Source organism: Trachemys scripta, chromosome 3, assembly GCF_013100865.1.
Source record: "Trachemys scripta elegans isolate TJP31775 chromosome 3, CAS_Tse_1.0, whole genome shotgun sequence".
Taxonomy (NCBI): Eukaryota; Metazoa; Chordata; order Testudines; family Emydidae; genus Trachemys; species Trachemys scripta.
Genome location: NC_048300.1, coordinates 106,717,637 through 106,737,835, shown reverse-complemented (window position 1 = coordinate 106,737,835; position 20,199 = coordinate 106,717,637). Strand labels below are relative to the sequence as shown.

Here is a 20,199-nt window from a genome sequence, read left to right as displayed (position 1 = left end):
TAGCTGGGATGCAGGAACCGGCTGGAAGGCAGGGCTCAGAAATCAGGTGAGTAGGCAGGGTCCACAATAGCAGCCAGCCAAAAATTCATATAGCTACTCAGACACCTTCCTGTGCTTCCTTTTGGCTTAAGTAGTGTGTTTGAGGCAATCAGTGGGGCTGGACGTTTCCCCCAGTCAGGAGTTTTGTGAGTGATGCTCTCGGTGAGCTAAAGCTCCATCAGCCCCTCTCTCCACAGGTTCCAGGTGGTAGCCATGGTTTGAGCACTGCGTGGGGAGCTGTGGGACTGGCTCTGAGACCCCCAATCCCTCACACATCCTTCTTGAATTGTGGGCACCAGAACTGGACACAATATTCCAATACAGGGCACACATGCCAAATACAGAAGTATAGTAACCTCTCTACGCCTACTTGAGAGTTTCCTGTTTATGGAACCCAAGATTGCATTAGCTCCTTTGGCCACAGCATTGCACTGTGAGGTCATGTTCAGCTGATTATCCATCACAACCCCCTAATCTTTTCAGAGTCACTACTTCCCAGCATAAAGTCCCCCATTCTGTAAGTACATTCTTTGTTCCTACTTACTTAAGATAATACCTTACATAGGATACAGGTCTGTAGGTTCCTTGTGTTACTGCTGAGTAAAATAAAAGGCTAAGCTAGCTCTATGGGCTATAACACTTACATTTTGCCATATTAAAATGCATATTGTTTGCTTGTGCCCAGTTTACCAAGCGATCCAGATCACTCTGAATCAGTGACCCGTCCTCTTCATTATTTACCACTCCCCCAATTTTTGTGTCACCTGCAAATGAAATACCTCACAGTATATGACTTTTTTGTGACAGATTCTTTTAGTCTCTTTGGTGGTTATATCACTTGGACTAGGCTTGGGACTAGGACTAAAACATGAAGACCAAGTACAAGGTACGTTTACAATATTTTCAGTATAATATTAATTTATGCTTCCATCCAGCAAAGCATTTAAACAGAGGATTTCACTAAAAATAAACTGTGGATATTCAACACTTGTGACAATTAGGTCCTAGGTTTCTCAGGGTGGGCAACATAAAAAGGAGGCCCCCCCAAAAAAATTGGTGGACAGCTTTAAAAAATGTGGCCTTAATGGCTGTGCCTCAGTTCCCCATCTGTAAAATAGGGGTGATAATACCTGCCTCACAAGGATGGGGAGGCTTAATTAAATAATGTTTGTAAAATAAGTTGCAATAGAAGGTACTCCACAGTTGCAAATTATTACTGCAAAATGACAAACTTCATACATAATAGTACTTGATGCTTTTTGTGCCCCACTTATTAAGTATATTCAGCATCTTTGAAGTGCTTAATATTAGAACTGGTTGGGCATTTTTTGACAAAATGAAAATTCTGCAAAATCATGGGGAATTTTTTATTTTTTTTGTCAGGAAAATCAAAACAAAATATTTGGTTTCAGGTTGGGCGATCTCAAATAGAAACAATTCAATCTGTTGAACCAAACTGAAACACTTCATTTTTCGTCAGTTTGACATTAATCTGTATTCACCTGAACTGCAGCAGTGCATCACAGGAGATGTAGTTTGGATGCCTCATGCCCCCACTATCCTCCAGTTGCCAGGCTCCCTGGATAGACTAGAGGTCCCACAATGGACCACACTCTCCCCTCTAGCTGATGATGCTGTGCAGTATGTGAGTCACATAATCATGCTGCATTATGAGAGATAGTCTGGGTTAAGAGCTGAGGGTGATGGGCCAAATAAGTATACAGCAGCTCCCAACTGACATTTGTCTGAACTTTCCATTCCATGAGAAAATTTGCTATTTAGACTTTTCATCCTGATTCTATACAAAAACATATTGAAATGTCCGAATTTCCCATGTGATGGAAATTCTGATTTTTTATCAGCTCTAATTAATAATAAGAACTAGTCTAGTTAGAATGCAATGGAGAGTTGTCTGGAGGACAACAATTCCATTTCATGGCAGTTCTTGAAGTTTCAAAATTTGTTTTCATTCTGCACTGGAACAAAATCAAAACTTTTTGAATGCTTTTGCGAAATGGAAATGCATTGAAACATCTGTTTTCAGCCTGAGCTTTTCAATTCAGTCTCTCTCTTGTCAGAAGTGACTGGAGAATTCTTGACCCAAAAAAAGCCCTTTCAAACAAAAACTTTGCTGAAACCATTATGCCTCCATAAAACATTTTGGCTTTGACAAAACAACTTACTTTGATGAAATTTTATTTTGTCAAAAATGTCCCAACCAGCTCAGTGCAATGTCAACAATTGGATAGCTTCGTTTAAAACAATTCTATCTGTGCAGCCACAGAATGATGATGAAATGTTTTTTTCCTCATTCTTACGGCACCTATGTTAATGTGTTAAACTTGTTTCCCTACTCTCCCCCACTCATTATTTTTCTTGCTTGTTTCCTTCTTCTAGCGTCTTGTGATATTCTTTGTAACTATGATGATGAACTGTAGTTACTCTTCAGTGACTCTTAACCAAATAATATGATGTATTGTCAACTTGCCATGTAACATTTATTGACACGTAGAGCCTGATTCTCCATTGCTTTCCCCCCTGTGAAATCAATTACGCCTGTACAAAATTAATGCAAAGTGGTGTAAAATGTTAGCAGATCAGAATACAATATTTTATAACCACTTTGCCCTGGTGTATTTGACTGCAAGCTGCAGGGCAATTATGAATCAAGCCCTTTTACTCTTAGTACTTTCATTATGACTGGCCTAGCTTATGAAATAGTAACACAACAGCGAGCAGTTGCAATACAAAATCAGAGATATTAAATCTTGTGATAATGGCTTTGATCCTATTGGATAAACTTAAGTATTCAAAGTAAATTTCATGATAGCTCCCATAATAATTCTGCAATATCTCAAGTTTTTGAAAAATATAATTAGACCTCTGCACCTGAATATTCTATTTTTCTATTATGTATTCTCTAAACAAATAATAAAAAGGAATTTAATATTGTGAGGAGTATGAAAGCTTGCATTTCAAATAGAAAAACAGAATTACACTGCTCCTGAGTTAGGCTATATCTACAGTGCACAGTTAACCTGGGTGACTGGCATTCAGGTTAGTCCAGTCTGGGTGTGAGCACCACCACAGCAAAGCCATATTTGCATTACTATGTCCTAACTGTTTCTGCACTTGTCCATGTGTGTCTGGGGGCACATGCCATGGTTCTTTGTAATGAGAAACTCTAGGAGTCTTTCTCAGTCACTTGTGGGAGAGCTTGTTTGTCCTTCAGGGAGAATTGTGGGAAGGGCAATGGAGGACTGTTAACATTTTACAGTGGGGCGGGTGCCAGCCCAAATTAGAGTAGAACCCAACCTGGGCTCTAACCCATACCCCTCAGCTGGGTAAACAAGCTGGGCTTAAAGCACCTCCAAACGTGGGTCAGAGATTTTTCTATGTGGATGGTAGGGGGTTTGGGCTAAAACCAGAAAAACCCAGATTAACTGTGTAGTGTAGACATACCCTGAGACTCAGCATACCCTGAGACAGCTGTTTTGACACAAAGTTTTTTGTGAACATATATGACTGTATCTCTTTATATAACTTTAAAATTAATAGTCTACAATATATTTTTACTTTCAATTTTGTTTACAAGGACTGTTTACCTAGTCTGAATTTCATATCTTTTCCCCGTGTCATTATTCTTCATAATATTCATATTATTTTTATAATTATCCTAATTTTACACACACACACAGAGTTTTGTGTGGACGTCACCCAACTTTAATGGAAATAAGCTCATATTATTAATTTTACTAAATGTGTTGACAAGTGTTTCGGGAAATAGTTTTTGACAATTATTCAGAACATTCTGACTCTAGGCTCCTGGCCATGTCCTATTTAATTGTTGTATTCTTAAGGATTGGAATAACTTTAGTGCTAAAACCATTTTTTGTTCTCTTTACAGTCAGCTGCAGAAACAGATGTAATGAGCCATTTAATAAAAAGGGGCAGGGCTGCCAGTGTGATGGTGGCTGTAAAGAGCTTCAAAACTGCTGCTGGGATTATGAGGGTACCTGCCTGGAACCAAGTACGTTCCCATAAATGTGAGATTTGTTAGCCTAGTCTTTTTATTAATTTTTCTGGAGGGAGGGTGAGGGGAAATGAGAAATGTGCTATGTTTGCTTATTCTGCCACAAGTACAGATGCAAAAAAGTCTCCCGGCCATCTTTTGTTTTTTAGAGACTTGTTATGGCACGTGGTGAATTCTGGGGCTGTCGTATGTATGTTGAATGCATGTTGCTACCTCCCTCTCAGAAGTGAGTGGATTAATGAATGCCCCCAGTACCCTGTGTTCTGAATAGTATGCAGCACACAATGGTATGTTGGAGGGATGAATTGGATCCGTGGGCTACAAAGTTCTCTAGCAGACTTGTCTGCTACTATATCACATCTAATGTCTTTTCCCTGCATGTTCCTTTCTCTGTCCATTCACTCTAACTGTTCCCGTGACAGCTTCTTGGAATCCATCTCTCCTGTTCTGCTCTCTCTCTCTCTCTCTCTCTCTCTCTCTCACTACTGTTTTGTAACATGTAGAAGTTCCTTCATTCTTCGGTCTGTTTGCCATCTGCTGGGAGTCACGCAACATTTGTTCCTTGCTATTCTTTCTCTTCCCTCAGAGACTATTGATTCAAATCTGCTCCCAATAGTGTCAATGGGCGTGTCGGTCCTGCTGATTTCACCACAGATATATACATTCAGTGCTCTGAACTGAATTGTGTTTTTTATTTCATACGAAAACACAACTGTGACATACCAAGGGTACAATCCGGGATAATGAGTAGCTATGTCACCCCTGCCCTGTAACCTGGGGTGCCCTTTACAATATCTTGCTGGTGCAGCCTCCAACCTGGTCTGCTCACAGACAGCCTCCAGCATGAAAGTCACTTCCAGCTATGTCTCTGTGTGTGCTGCAGCCAACCAGCCACATCTTGGCTCTTACCAGCCTTGGTTATATTGCAGGGTGATCCCAACACACCTCCAGCCCTAGATCTTCCCTCCTAAATGCATGTTGTATACTGCCCAGCCCTGTCCTGGACAGTACAAATATGCTAAGTCCATTATTCCTTGAAGGGAACATATATGCACACAACTTGTTGTCCCAAATGGAATTGCCCAGCAACTTCAGCTTGAATACACTGGGTTAGATAAAACAGTAAAACAAGTTTATTAACTACAAAGAGAGAGATTTTAAACGAGTATAAGTAATGAGGCATAAAAGTCAGAAATGGCTACAAGAAAAATAAAGATAAAACCCTTCTGGTGCCTAACTTAACAAGCTATATTACATTCAATCACAGTTTCGCACCATATACTTTTAGCAGTCTTACACACCAAACTCTTTAGGTAAGAACCCCTCATACAGAGTCCAACAACTGCTTCCTTTGTCTCTTCAGGTGCAGTGAATGCAATGGGCCGGGAGAGAGAGAGAGAGAGAGAGAGGCGTGCCTTGGGATGTTTGTCCCTCCTTTTTATAGTTTCAGTCCCCCTCTTGAAAAACATTTACACCTGGAACCAGGGGATATAATGTCTATGTGGAAGGATGTTCCCTGATGATTTTTTCACTTGTTTCAACTTCCTTTGTCTTCCCTTCCTGGTTGATGACTCTCTTTACTGCTTAAATGCAAATTAAGCAGAGCACACATTCCTTTGTTTAGGCCAGACCTGTTTGCCAACTTCTGTTTGGGCAAGGCTGTGGGGATTGGAATATGTGTTAAGAATACCATACAGGGGAATCTTATAACTTCAACTACAATGTTGCCACACATATTTTACCAGGACAATACTGACCGCAAATTATGAGTTTTCAAATGATGCCTTACAAGGCATACTTTGTACAAATATTATTACAGTAGTGTGTAGGGCATGAACACAGGGGTGAATTCTATCACAACAACCAATTAATAATTTTTCAGCTCAGATATGGACATGCACTAAACTCCGTTGTGGTGAGACACGGATAACTGGAAGCCACTGTTCTTGTTCTGAAGACTGCCTGGAGAAAAAAGACTGCTGTGTAGACTACAAAAGTATTTGCAAAGGTAAACCAAAAATTAATATTTAAAAGTGTTATTTGCTATATTATAGGGATATTTACAGGAAGCTACCCAAGTGAATATACATGAAATACATATAAAATAAACATATGGGGCTTCATAATTGTTAGCAACTCTGATAAAACCCTTCTGGTGCCTAATTGAATTTCTACAGCTTTTATTTGAACAAGTTTAGGTTTCTCGTAGCTGTAAATGTGTTTGAGTGCCTGAGACACTGGGAGAGTGGCTGCTTTGTGGTGAAACAGCTGATATTTAGGTTTGTGAGAAGGAAGGTGATTGCTGGAGAGGAATGTAGTATGAGTAAAATTAAATCCTAAGAAACACGAAAGATATTATTATTGCAGTAGCACCCAAAATGTGCTTTCCCAAAATGGAAGAAGGCACAGTCCCTGCTCTGAACTGTGTGAAATCTAAAAAACATGTCACAACCATCCCTAATGTAACTTTTTCATTATAAGCACATTTTAAAATTAATTTTAACATTGTTTAAGACACTAGACCCTATATATCAAGCACTGTTTCTTTAGGGAGTGTAAGATGAGTCCACGAGCTGAAGATAGCAGATAGAATTACTGGGTAAATCACACATGCACCTGAGAAGTGGGGCTAGAACCCTTAGTCCTTTATTTCTGAAAACATGGGTCTCTGCCCAGGAGTGCTGGAAGCTCCCTAGAAGTGGGGGGACCAGTGGCGCCCAAACCAGGGCCCTGTCCCCTGCTCTGCCCCTCCCCCCGAGGCCCTGTCCTTGCTCCGTCTCTTCCCCCATGCCCTGCCCAGACTCATTCCTTTTTGCCCTCTCCCCCTGACACTCACCCTTAAAGTAGGTAAAAAGTGGGAGGACTATGCCTTTTAAAAGTGGTGGGGTCATGGCTTCTTGGCCCCCCTTTTCCGGTGCCCTTGCTCTGCCACTTGTCCTAAAGAAGATCTTCCTTAACAGATAATAGCAGTAGTTCTCCTTACTTCTTTGTGGGTCAGCCACTGGCGGGTGATATCAGACTCTCCCACACACAAAGACAGCATTTAAAGTGGACTTTTAGAGCAGTGTCATGAACTCCATTGCATCCTGGGCACTTTGTGGTGCAGAAATACACGACACTGCTTCAGTATTTCAGTTAAAAGCACCTCCCTCCCTTAAATCTTCAGCAGTCCAAAATACACAGATGGAAAAAGAAATTTAACTTAAATATAGAATCTGATTTTAATTGTGTAAGATTGATTAAACTCCTAGATTAGAGATGGATCCGAGCCACAGATTTTGGATCCTGATTTAAAGACCCCCACACCTCCGAACCTAAAATTCATGGCTGTTGGGTTTGAAATTTTCATAAGGATGTTCAGATCTGAGATTTTCATTTGACTCATATATATTGGGTTCAAACATTAAATGTGGACTCAGATTCAGGTTTGGATTCCCAAAACCAATGACGTTTAGGGGCGTTTGGATCTGAGAGTTTAATTATAGTCCATTGCTATTTCAAACAATGCACAAAATAGGTGCCTGGAGTTACATGGTACTTTAATGAGAACATTGTGGCATGTTGTTATAGATCAGAGGCGGGCAAACTTTTTGGCCTGAGGGCCGCATCAGATTTCAGAAATTTAATGGAGGTCTGGCCCCCGCCCCCATCCATCCCCTCCTCAGGACTCCTGCTCCATCCAAACCCTGCTGTTCCCTGACGGCCCTCCAGGACCCCTGCCCCATCCACACACCCCTGCTTCCTGTCCCCTGACTGCCCCCAGAATCTCTGCCCCGACTGCTCCCCGCCACCCCATCCAACCCCTCCTCTCCTTCCTGCCCGCCCCCCCCCCGGGACCCTCCCCCATCCAACCACTCCTTCTCCCTGTCCCCTGACTGCCCCCGGAACTCCTGCCCCTGACTGCCTCCCGCCGCCCCATCCAACCCCCCCTCCTTCCTGACTGCCCCCCCGGGACCCCTGCCCCCATTCAACCCCGCTGTTCCCCGCCCTCTGATCACTCCACCCCCTGACCACACCCCTGAACTCCCCTGCCCTCTATCCAACCCCCCTTGCTGCCTGCCCCCTTACCTTGCTGCCTGGAGCACTGGTGGCTGGTGGTGCTACAGCCGCGCTGCCCAGCTGGAGCCAGCCACACAACCGCGCAGCTCAGAGCACCGGGTCAGGCCGGGCTCTGCAGCTGTGCTGCCCCAGGAGCTGGCAATCCTGCCGTCCAGAGCATTGTGCCGGCAGCGCGGCAAGGTGAGGCTGCGGGGGAAGGGGAACAGCGGGGAAGGAGCCGGAGGCTAACCTCCCGGGCCAGGAGCTCAGGGACCAGGCAAGAGGGACCCGTGGGTTGGATGTGGCCCATGGGCGTAGTTTGCCCACCTCTGTTATAGATACTTTAGCATTTCTATAGGAACAATCCAATGTAGACTCCAACCCAAAGAACCTGTCTCCAACCTTCTTTGTGTGTTCTGTATGCAAATTTGTTAATGGATATAGCAAAAATGCCACTGGCAAAACAAACCATACTTCATGACTATGATGTCAGAGAGTATAAAGGATCTATAGATTCTATACCACCCTGCATCTATAAGTGGACTTCTTTGAAATTGTGAGGTGGGAAGCAATCAAAAAAACTATTTCAAAGTTGTAATCAAAATACCAGAACCTGTTCTCACCCCTTCTCATGGCTGTATTCAATTTTCACTTTTTATTTAGATATATAATTGTTGGCTTTAATAATTCACAATGAAGGTCACTGTGAAAATGGTTATTGTTTCTGCCTGCCTTTGGATCCTTAGTAGGATGGCTTTTCTGTGGGAGGGAGAAGACTTATTTAAAAAAAATTCACTGCTTTTTCTGCCCCATCAGTTCTTTCTATTATTCCTTTCCTCTTTGGTTTGTCCTTCTTGCCTCTCTCATGACTCTTTTGTTTTTCTAAAGAGACTCTATTGGATCATTAGCATATGATAAATGTTTCTGAGCATTAAGCAGAGTTTCAGAAAATCACAGGGGTTGGAAAGGAAACTGCTTTGTGTTCTATATTTACTTTTCTACAGTGCTGCAGTGACACCTTTTGTGCTTTTCAGGTGAAACGCCTTGGGTGAAAGAAGCATGCCCGTCACTCAACACTTCTCAGTGCCCAGAAGGGTAGGATGATTTGTTCACTTATCAGTCTGCGAATGGAATTTTTTTTGCATTTTTCTTTTAAACATTGTAACTGAATCTTTTCTGATGGAGAAAAATGTTATAACAATCAGAAATAACAAAGTGCACAAATTTTGGGAAGCCTGTAATAAGAAATAATTCTTATTTATACAATGCCTAAAATTGCATTAGTTGTTTTGTAGCATTTGAAAAAGATTGCTTCCTTGGAGAGTGCACAGTTTAAACTTTAGACAACACGTGAGTGACATCAACAGGCAATTGGAAGAGCACAGGGCAAGGGATACAACCATGTGGTCACTTAATAGCATTTGTTATATGTGGGCATCTTGATGGTTCTGATATTATGGAGTATATATATATACACACACACACACAATGTCAGAACCATCAAGATGCCCACATATAACAAATGCTATTAAGTGACCACACTGGTGTGTGTGTGTGTGTGTGTGTGTGTGTATATATATATATATATATATATATATATATATATATAAAATACACACAAACTGACAACTCATATGTGGAAGTGACATCCAGAGTATGGGGCGGTCACAACACTCACAAGTGATGAAGTCAGGAGTTATCCACAGGTTATCGCAAACTCATGCTGATAATACCTTCATCCAAGCTATCAGCATATATTATGCACAGCTCGCTCTTCTTTTTCTTTTTTAGTAATTTCAGTTTTTAGCAGGTTTCAGAGGACATTCTTAGCAGTAGCCCCCTTTTTCTTTTCTCCTCTGCTGTCTCACTTATATTTAATTATTATTAATAATTAATTAACATGGAAAGCTCTTAGCCTAGAAGGAAGTGGCTGATAGAAAAGGGATGGAATATTAGTATATTTTCTCTATACAATGAGAAAAGTATAGAAAGGTATATACACTGATGCTGACCAGTTCCTCGTTGTTCCCTTGTGTTCCCCTTGTCTATTGGATCCTTCTCTTTTTCTGTCATCTTTTATGTAGTATGTCTGCTTTCCAGGGCAGGGAGTTTTTGTTATGCATCGGTACAGTGCCTAGTGCAGCAGAGTCCTGTCCATGACTGGAGTCCCTAAATGCTACTGTAATACCAATCCTACTAAATAATATAATGTAGTACTCCCCTGGGATGGATAATCTATCTGTCTCATGTCAGTGCTATATTACATTGATTCTTCTGGAAGGCCTTGAATCCTGTTCCCTAGAATTCAGCTGATGAGGCAGGCAGAGAGTATAATACTTTGGACTTGGCCAGCTTTTCTGCTCAACCAGCATACACTTTTTTTTTAATTAAAGGGTTGTATTTCGGAACATCATGCCAATCTATCACAACACACTTTAGAATAGAATACATGAGCTCAATTCCACATAAAAGTTCAGCTGTTTATGAAAACCAGGAATGATATGTACATCTACTTCTCAGAAAAAAACCCTGGTATTTTTTTCATAGCTGAATCGTTCATAGTTCATCACATATCATTGTTATCTCTCTCTGTGCTACTTTAAAGCAATTACTTGGAGGTGATTTCTTTTTGTCAGCAGCTCTGCAGAAAGCAACTATTCAGATTTCTGAAGGCCATTTCTTACCATAGTCAGGAATTTTTACTTGAAGTAGCTTTGGGGAGAAAGGTCAGTTGAGAGGAGTTGGAAAAGGGAGGGGGAGAAAGAAAGGGATGGAAACATATAAACACTTTAAAAAATCATGAAGAATTATGAAGCAGGTATGCAGCTATTTCTATATATACGGAATATTGCTGATGCATATGGGGAGGCTGGGTAGAAAACCACCTTAAAAGGTGGTCTTTAAAGTATAATACCTGGTTTCTTTACAAACATAGACTGGACAAGTGAACTGTTATATTATGTATTTGCAAATAACTTTAGCTGCATTTATAACTAGGATCACTTTTAATAATATAGTCTCATCCCAAAGTACAAGGATTTCTCCATGCAAGAATTCTGTGCATAGAGTATGAAAATATATTTTTTTAGATTAACAAACAACCTGCCCAGTTTCAAGCACAGATTCATAGGATACAGGGAGGTGAGTACCTTTTTAAATGTTGTATTTCCTAAAGTCACAGTGCTGTTTAAGACCCTGTTTGGATTCAGGTTGTGATCAGGAATGTGCCACCAGCAACCTTTTTTGAAATGTGGCTGCTGCTAGCAGGTTTTCTTATTGGCATGGAAAGGGTGCTTTTACTGAGATGCATGCTAGCAAATAGGCCTATAGGCCATTCCCAAAAGTGAAAACAGTTAATCGCTCTCAGCATTAAACAGAGTAGCGATGTTAAAACCCTGCTAGCAATAACTGTACATAACAAAGCATTGTGGTTAGTACAGTTCTGACTCAGTGTGGAGAGGGCCTATGTATGGAGCATGATGTTCCTTCATAAGGATTTTTAATTCAATTTTTTGTATACATGTATACGATCCCTAATTTAGCCAAAAGTGCGTTCTCTATATCATTTCCAGGTATAAATGTTTCTAAGGAAACTAAAATATATAATGATGTTTAGCAAACATGGCTGAATAACAGGACTGAAAGCATTGGATACTACCTTTGGCCTGGTCTACACTGGGGGGGTGGGGGAGGAATTGATCTAAGTTGCACAACTTCAACTACGTGAATAACGTAGCTGAAGTCGACGTACTTAGACCTATTCACCGTGGTGTCTTCACTGCGGTGAGTAGACTGTTGCCGCTCCCCCATCGACTCCGCCTGTGCCTCTCGCGGCGGTGGAGTACAGGAGTCGATGGGAGAGCACTCAGGGGTCGATTTATCGCGTCTAGACTAGACACGATAAATCGACCCCCGCTGGATCGATCGCTGCCCACCGATCCGGCGGGTAGTGTAAACATACCCTTTGTCAGCTCTGTATTATTAAAAAACAGAGTTTTATAATGTTTATTACTTAACATTTACTAATGTGTTTTTTCCTGTGGGATTGTATGTGGTAGAAAAATGGTCAATTCCTAGCCAACCGCAGAGATTTATTGCTACGGCTGTTTTCTCCTGGCAAGAGTTTACCATAACAACAATTTAATTTTTTTTCTACCTACCATCACACCTACTATATTTGATTAAGTCTCTCAGAGCTAAGGATTTTAGCCTTGATTATTTATATTAGATGTTGCAGAATAGCATGTTATTAAAGGCTAAATTCTCCTGGTAATACCGATCAAGCTCAGTTGGATATTGAGAAAGTGTGCTCCCGCTCAGTGGTGGTGGTGGAAGGATTTGGTGTGGGAAGAACTTGGACTCTTATTAACCGTCTCAGAAAGGAAATCAGGAGAGAGTTAGCACAAACCTGCCTGCCCTCACAATAAAACTTCATTCCCCAAGGTGCAGGCCAGATAGGCAAAGTTTCCTAAGGGTAGGGTGACCAGATGTCCCAATTTTATAGGCCCAGTCCCGATATTTGGGGCTTTTTTTAATATAGGCACCTATTATCCTCCACCCCCATCCCGATTTTTCACACTTTCTATCTGATCACCCTACCTAATGGGTGATTGTTAGAATGTTCAAACCACCTGTGTGGACACGGTGGAAGAGGATTTCAGGATATATTGAGACACAAAAGACAAAATTCAGATCCTGGCATAAGCAGTATCTTGCAGCTAATTTAGCCCATCATCTATATGTTTATATTTATAATTTGTTTTAAAATAAAAACCAATAAGTTACTTTTCCTAAATTCTAAGTATACTTAGTGTTCCTATTCTTGTACCCCTGCAACTGTTTCATAGCTCACTTTTGAAAGCTAATGTAAATAATCTTCCTTTTATTCCTTTGCCTTTTGAATAATTATTATTATTATAAAGGATTATAAACTTGTAAAAAAAAGTATTTGGCACTTCTGCTTCCGGGTTGACACTATTGACATCACTATGCATTCTCCAGACTGTGACTAAAACTCCTTTCTGATGACAAACTCCCACTTATTTGCAGGTTTGATTTGCCACCACTTATCCTTTTTTCGATGGATGGTTTTAGAGCAGAATATTTACAAACATGGAGTTCTTTACTGCCGAATATCGAAAAACTCAGTAAGTTACCAAGAAAGCAGTGACAATTAAAAACAGAACCTGTTGGCCATTTCTTCAGTTCTGTCTTCCACCACTTTATATATGTACTCCTTGGTCAACTAGAGGAATATCTCATAGTAGTTCTCTCATCAGTGGTTTGCTCAGGATTAACCTGGAAGTTAGAGTTCATTGTGGTCACCTATTGACCAGTGGCCACCAATATTGGCTTGCAGCCTCAAATTTTATTTTAATAAATATTGTGAAACATTCATTCAAATAAAGTTTGAAGCTGAAAAAGTTCCAGTGAAAGTTTTAATACATTTTCTATCCTCCATTTTATTAAATTACTGTAAATTGTAATATAATTTCCAAAGGATCATCACTTATTGTCATATTAAATTATATCATAATACTAAAGAGCAATGAATTGTGTAACAGTGAAATGTCACACAAAGAGACTTTTTGAGTCTGGAATTTTGTTCTATTCGTAGACAGCTACGTATTTTAATGTACATCAAATATTATGAATTACTGCACTCAAATTTATTAAATGTCAATAAATAAAGATATCCTATCTCCTAGAACTGGAAGGGACCTTGAAAGGTTATTGAGTCCAGCCCCCTGCCTTCACTAGCAGGACTAGCAGGACCAAGTACTGATTTTGCCCTAGATTCCTAAGTGGCCCCCTCAAGGATTGAGCTCAGAACCCTGGGTTTAGCAGGCCAATGCTCAAACCACTGAGCTATTTCTCCCCCCTAAACTGAAATATGAACTTTAATATGCTGAGTCACTTAATTAGTTCAGCCACCATCCTGAAAGATGCACAGTGCTCTGAAGTTAGTGGGGATAGAAGGTCATCAGCATGTTGCTGTAGTGGGCCCTCAAAACTTGCCCATAAGTTGAGTTTGGTTTTCATGGAAATACTTTAGAACCAAAGCCTCATTGCTCCTAGTGTCCCTATGGTTCAATTCATTTATCTTCTTCTGAATATGACAGAATGATAATGTATTTACTTTTTATATTATATATTTAAAAACTTGACATGGTTGCTGGAAGCCACTAAGTGTAATTGGATAAACAAACATATCTGTTTTGTGGCTAACCTATTAAATATAACAAGGGCTGTAAGAGAGTCATAACTCTGACTAATGAGCAAACTGACCTGATCCTTGCGTGTTTTATTCTTTGCTGCCTCTGAACCAGCAGAAGAAATGCAATCAGCTAATAAGTCATTTCATGAAAAGTCCAAGTTTATGTGAAGCTCTGTTTGAAACAGATTTAAGGGAAGTTTATCTTTCCTAGTGGAATGAAAGAAATGTTAATTTCAAGCTTCCAGGAGGATATTTCGAACTTTGGATTACACTTACTAGTTATACACACCTGTTTTCAATTTTAACAGTGGTTTGTGCATTCACACACTTTGTTTCTCACATTAGCAGCTGGAATGGGGGGATCCCTTTATTTACATGTGAGAGAAGATAAAACAGTGGTGTGCTAACTTTCATATCATGAACCAATTCTTCTTAAGGACCATTTCCTTTCCCCAGCTGGTCCCATACATTCTCTGCAGCAACTATAGAGCTTGGTTACATAAGAAAGTACATTTAGGAAAGGAAAACATGAACATAAACTCATTTTGTGCTTGAAGACTTATCAGTGATTAGCATGGTGACACCAGCAACTCTGCAGACCACACAGAAGGTCTTTGTGGACCATTGGTGGTCAGTAGATGATAATATAAGAACTTAAAAAAGTTGTTGCCACCACTCATAGGGTGACCAGACAGCAAATGTGAAAAATTGGGACAGGGGGTTGGGGGGTAATAAGATCCTATATAAGAAAAAAGACCCAACGATCGGGACTGTCCCTATAAAATCGGGACATCTGGTCACCCTAACCACTCATGCTGTTATCACAAACCTGAGAGGTTGTGGTGATCTATCCTTGTATCTTTACTAACTCCATAGATTGTTTTTAATAGTTTGGCCCAGAAAACCTAGGTATTATCTTCAATAGAGCTAGTCAAACTATTAATTACAGGTAATGTTCATTATGAATTTAGCCCTTTTCACTGTCTGTGAATTATTTGCAAACTGAACCTGATGAATCCACTCTATTTGTTTGTTATTTGTAAGCATCTGCCAAATAGTTTGGATGAATAGTTTTCAGCCTATGGGTTGTTTAATCTTACTATTCTCTTTTTACGTAATGTGGTGGATCACTGAACCCCAAATTCTTTCTGATCTCTGATTGAGTGACAGAAACATTTTAAACAGAAGAATGAAGTTGGATTTCAGGAAACGGTCGCACAGCAAGAGACGTGACTGTTCAAAGGAGACAGGAAGGAGGGTCCAGTGGTTACGTCACTAGTCCAGGCCTTGGGAGAGCCGGCTTAATTCCCTGCTCTGCCAGGCTGCCTGTGTGACTTTGGACAAGGCACTTAGCCATTGTGTTCTTGCCTCAATTCCAAATCTGTAAAATGAGGCTATTAGCATTTCCTTACCTAACAGGAGTGTTGTGCCATTAAAAATTGTGAGGTACTACAGTAATGGGGGCTATACAAGTACCTTAGAGAGATTGTCTGAACATTTGCATATGAGGAATATGACACCTTGAATCACAGAAACTGAACCTGGTAGAAAATGTCATCTAAAAATGTTTTGTGACCAGCTCTAATTTTCAATATTACAATTGCTTGGGAAGTAATCTTATAATCACTCAGCATGATTTGTTGCAGAAACATGTGGCACGCATTCAAAGTACATGAGAGCTGCTTACCCCACCAAAACCTTCCCAAATCACTACACTATTGTCACGGTGAGTGAGAATTTATTATTTGTATTCTTCATTATTTGTACAGTCTGCAAAATGTTAGGTGCTTATCCCAAAGAGCTAACAATCTCATTTTAGATGTGACACTACAGTGAGAGTAACAATAAGGGAGGGATCGGATAAGGAACTATGGAGGGGCATGGCAGAGAGCAACAGAGGAGGAAAGAGCCATAGTTCATATGTTTACATAAATATGCTGCCTTCCTTAGCAGAGGTGTCTATGTCCAGCCCTGTGGACAGATTATTTATTCCTGCTCTTTGTTAGAATAGATTGTATAGGGGTGCTGGTCTCAGTCACATATTAAAATTGTTTGTGCTGCTTATATGTAACCAGTTGGGATCTATCATACCTGCTTGCAGACACATCGGGCTTCATGTGTCATAGTAGTTTCACCAATTAAATGAAATTGGGATGAAAATATGGAAGTTGAACAGATTGTCAGATAAAAGGATGACATGTGGCCTAGTAAGTCTTTTCTATCTCTAATTTCTATGTTCAGTTGTAATGGAACACAGTATATATATATCATTTTACTCTAAGAATGAGAGAAATATTTCACCTTTCTTAATTTATTTTCATTCTTAGGGTTTGTATCCAGAATCTCATGGTATCATTGACAACAACATGTATGATGTAAACTTGAGCCAGAGTTTCTCACTTTCTGGGCAGGCAAAATTCGACCCTATCTGGTGGAAAGGACAGCCAGTATGTATCATTCTTTTTATGGTGCTTGTCATAGCCTCTAGATTAGCTCATGTCAAAGCATAAAATACGAAGTTGTGTGATATCAAGGTTCATCAATTTGTTCCATAGTCCATATCCTGCAGTGTATATTGCTGATTTTGTAATGGATAATTTGCCTTTGATACAGGAAGAAAAGTTGTTTAAACTTTAACATCCAAATCATTTTCTGTATCTGAAAACTTGTGGCGATACTTTGTGTGTAAATTTAATATATATTTGCCTATATTCAGACCTGAAGTAAAATGCTGGCACCACTTAACTGAGTGAGAGTTTTATTAAATTTTGCACTTTGAACTTAGCTATGCAAACTGCAGCAGTAATCCCTTACATCAGGTCTGAAAGTCTAAAAACAAAAATTTTGTTTAAAAACAAACAAACACAAACAAACAAACAAACAAACAAACAGTTTACGGTTATTAAGTGTCAAGTGTCCTTACCTGTCACATCATTTACAAAGCAAGGGAGTGTACAATTGAGGACATCATAGATCTCTCACTGCCCATGTTATAAACAAAGTATTTTATTAAGTATGAAATATTGCATATTTCATCACAAATCAATAACTTTAGCTCTGACCTAAAACTGATGATATTCTTTCACCAGTAATCTCAAAATATAAACACAGCACCAAACATTTTGAAAAAGAACTAAAAATTGCATGGGTTCAAATATATAATTTTTGTTGTTGTTTCATGAGGAATCCAATCAGCCTTGTAATGGGACTGTGGCTGCAACCCTAAATATGGCAAGTTTATCCCCTCTGTGTAATAAAACAACATATACTTGCTGCTGAGCTCAGATTGGACCCTAACCCTTCACAACCAAAACCACAGGCCTGTATCACTGGAACAAAAGGAAGATCATTGTTAGCTGTCAGGTATAGAAATACCCTGACATTCATGCTAAGCTGTGAACAGCCAATAGAGGGCAACATCCCATCTTCAATCCTGTAAGCAGGAGAAAAATATCACATCACAAAACATTGCAATAGTTGGGTAACAGTAGGGCAGGTGAAAGAAACAACTGAAAAATGTGAGCCTAGCAAAGGATCTCCACTTACATTTTTCTGAATCTGTACTTTGGCTTGTCTCTACTGTCTTGTATCTGGTTATCCGGTAGTGTGAATGGCTTGAAATAAGATATTTGTATCCTCTACCTAGATCTGGCTGACAGCGATGTATCAGAATTTGAAGACTGGCACCTTCTTTTGGCCTGGATCAGATGTACCTATTAATGGAACATACCCCAATTTGTACAGGTTGTACAACAAGTAAGTTTCAGAATAGTCAAAAGATTTATGACACAAGTCGTATAAGTTGGTCCAAAGCTGAAAGTTGGCAATAGTTTTTTTAATAAAGATGAAGTATTAGAGCTCTTAACAAAGTTCTGGGAAACAGACACCGTATTAGTGTCAAATTATCCCACTTTTACCATGAAACTAACATTTGTGGCTGAGATTTTCAAAATCACTTAAGGGACTTAGATGCCCAGTTACCATGGATAATTGATGGGCATCTCTATCCCCTAGATGGCTTTGATAGTTTCTAACTATAGTAAAATGATAGTTTCCCACTAGAAAACAGTCCTGCAATTTTGATAAAAACAAAAAAATATTCCAGGCAAATCTGCAAAATATATTGTAGTTTCTCTGATTTTTTTCACAATGAGAATCCTCACATAGTATCTTCATAACAAGCCAATGTTTTCCTAGTGTATTGTTTTATAGGAAATGTATATATTGTAGATAGGCCCGACTTGATGTGAGTAACTGAACATGGGGGAGGCCTCATTTCTCAGAAAATGGGATTAAGGAGGTAAATAGATTAGCAGGCTGAAAACAGAATGTTTGTGCTAACTAAGTAAATGGGAGGCCTCATTTCTGGGAAGACAGGATTAGGGAGGTAAATGGATCATTTGTGTTAAATTATGGGTCAGTCATGGGTCAGTTAGCTAAGAGAGAGAATGTCTGAGCTAGCTAAGAGAAGAGAGGGAATGCCCAGGGAACCATTTACTAAGAACAAGATAAAAATGGACAAGATAAGTCAGGAATGTAAAGATGAGGTAAAGAGTAGGTCGAGCATGGACAGTGCATGAACAGAGCATGCTGTACAGTCATTGGTTCCTACAGAGAAACCGAACCAATCCGAAAATGTGTGATGTAATGTCTAGTAAATGCAATAAGATGTGTAAATGTATATAAAAGGGAGAGGGTTTCTGTGTAAATATGGATCTGTGATGTATCCTGCAGCCATGTCCTGCATTTGAGTCTGATGAACTCAGCATATCATTGCTATATCCAAATAAAGATACCTGAGTGACAAAGGCTGGAGTCGAACTGAGCTCTTGGAAGCCAAGTAGAAAGAGGTCTCGAAGGGATGTAACAGTTCTAATGACAATTAATAAGGTACTGATCCTGCAAACACTTGAAAACATGCTTAACTTTGCACATGTACAAAGTTAAATAGGTACATAAGAGTTTATAGGTTCAAAGCCTAAGTTTCTAAAACAGACACATGTATAAATAGATAAGAAGAACTGTTTCCTTTATATAGCACATACAATTCAAGGACTTTGATATACGTTACAAACATTAAGTATCCTCATAATACCCTTGTTAGGTAGTTTAGTATTATTATCCCCATTTTGCAGATGAAGAAACTGATACACAAAGAGATTAACTTTCCCAAAATCACACATAAAAGTCTGTGGCAGAGCTGAGAATAGTAACCAGGTCACCTGACTCCCAGTCCTGTTCCCTAACCACAAAGTCATCCTTCTTTGTTCAGATTTATAAAGATAAGCATATATGGCTTCTAAAATTCATAGAAATTCTGCTCCCATCAAAGTCAATTGGAGTTCTGTCATTAACTTTAATGGGGTCAGGATTTCACTTAGTTTTTAAGGACAGAAGGAGCCATTAGGATCATCTAGTTTGATTTCCTGCATAATACCAGCCATAGAATCAGGGAGTCCCTAGGGGGATGCGGGGCCCAGAACAACCCCTCCCCTTCTGGCTCAGGCCCCGCCCCACTCCACCCCTTCCCCCAAGCCCCTGCCCCGCCTCTTTCCAGCTTCCGCCCCCTCCCCCGAGCGATGGCGGGAGCCATTGGGGCAGGGCGGGCTGGGGCCAGGTTGCTCACTGCTGCTGGCACCAGGTCTCCTGTTAATCCCCCAGGCTGCCCTGGACCCCAGGTCCCGAAGCACGGTGCCACCCAAAGCACGGGCCCCGGGGTGGTTGCCCTGGTCCATCCTATGGACGGGATGGCTCTGCATAGAATTTCACTCCATAGTACAATAACTTGTGGTTGAACGACGGCATATCTTTTAGGCAGACATGAAGGGCCAGATTCTCATTTACATTAAGACTCCTTTATGCTGCCAGAGTG

At 40.2% G+C, this 20,199-nt stretch overlaps 1 protein-coding gene across 2 annotated transcripts in view; it reads left to right on the top strand.

The window, feature by feature from the left end:
* Positions 1 to 20,199, top strand: part of ENPP3 (ectonucleotide pyrophosphatase/phosphodiesterase 3) — a 73,975-nt gene that overhangs the window by 11,732 nt on the left and 42,044 nt on the right. For both annotated transcript variants that reach the window (XM_034765645.1, XM_034765644.1), the window contains exons 2-9: positions 847 to 925; positions 3,947 to 4,069; positions 5,955 to 6,080; positions 9,145 to 9,205; positions 13,160 to 13,257; positions 15,974 to 16,053; positions 16,655 to 16,774; positions 17,974 to 18,083. In XM_034765645.1, the coding sequence (XP_034621536.1) occupies positions 847 to 925; positions 3,947 to 4,069; positions 5,955 to 6,080; positions 9,145 to 9,205; positions 13,160 to 13,257; positions 15,974 to 16,053; positions 16,655 to 16,774; positions 17,974 to 18,083 (797 nt within the window). The remainder of the gene's footprint in view (positions 1 to 846; positions 926 to 3,946; positions 4,070 to 5,954; positions 6,081 to 9,144; positions 9,206 to 13,159; positions 13,258 to 15,973; positions 16,054 to 16,654; positions 16,775 to 17,973; positions 18,084 to 20,199) is intronic.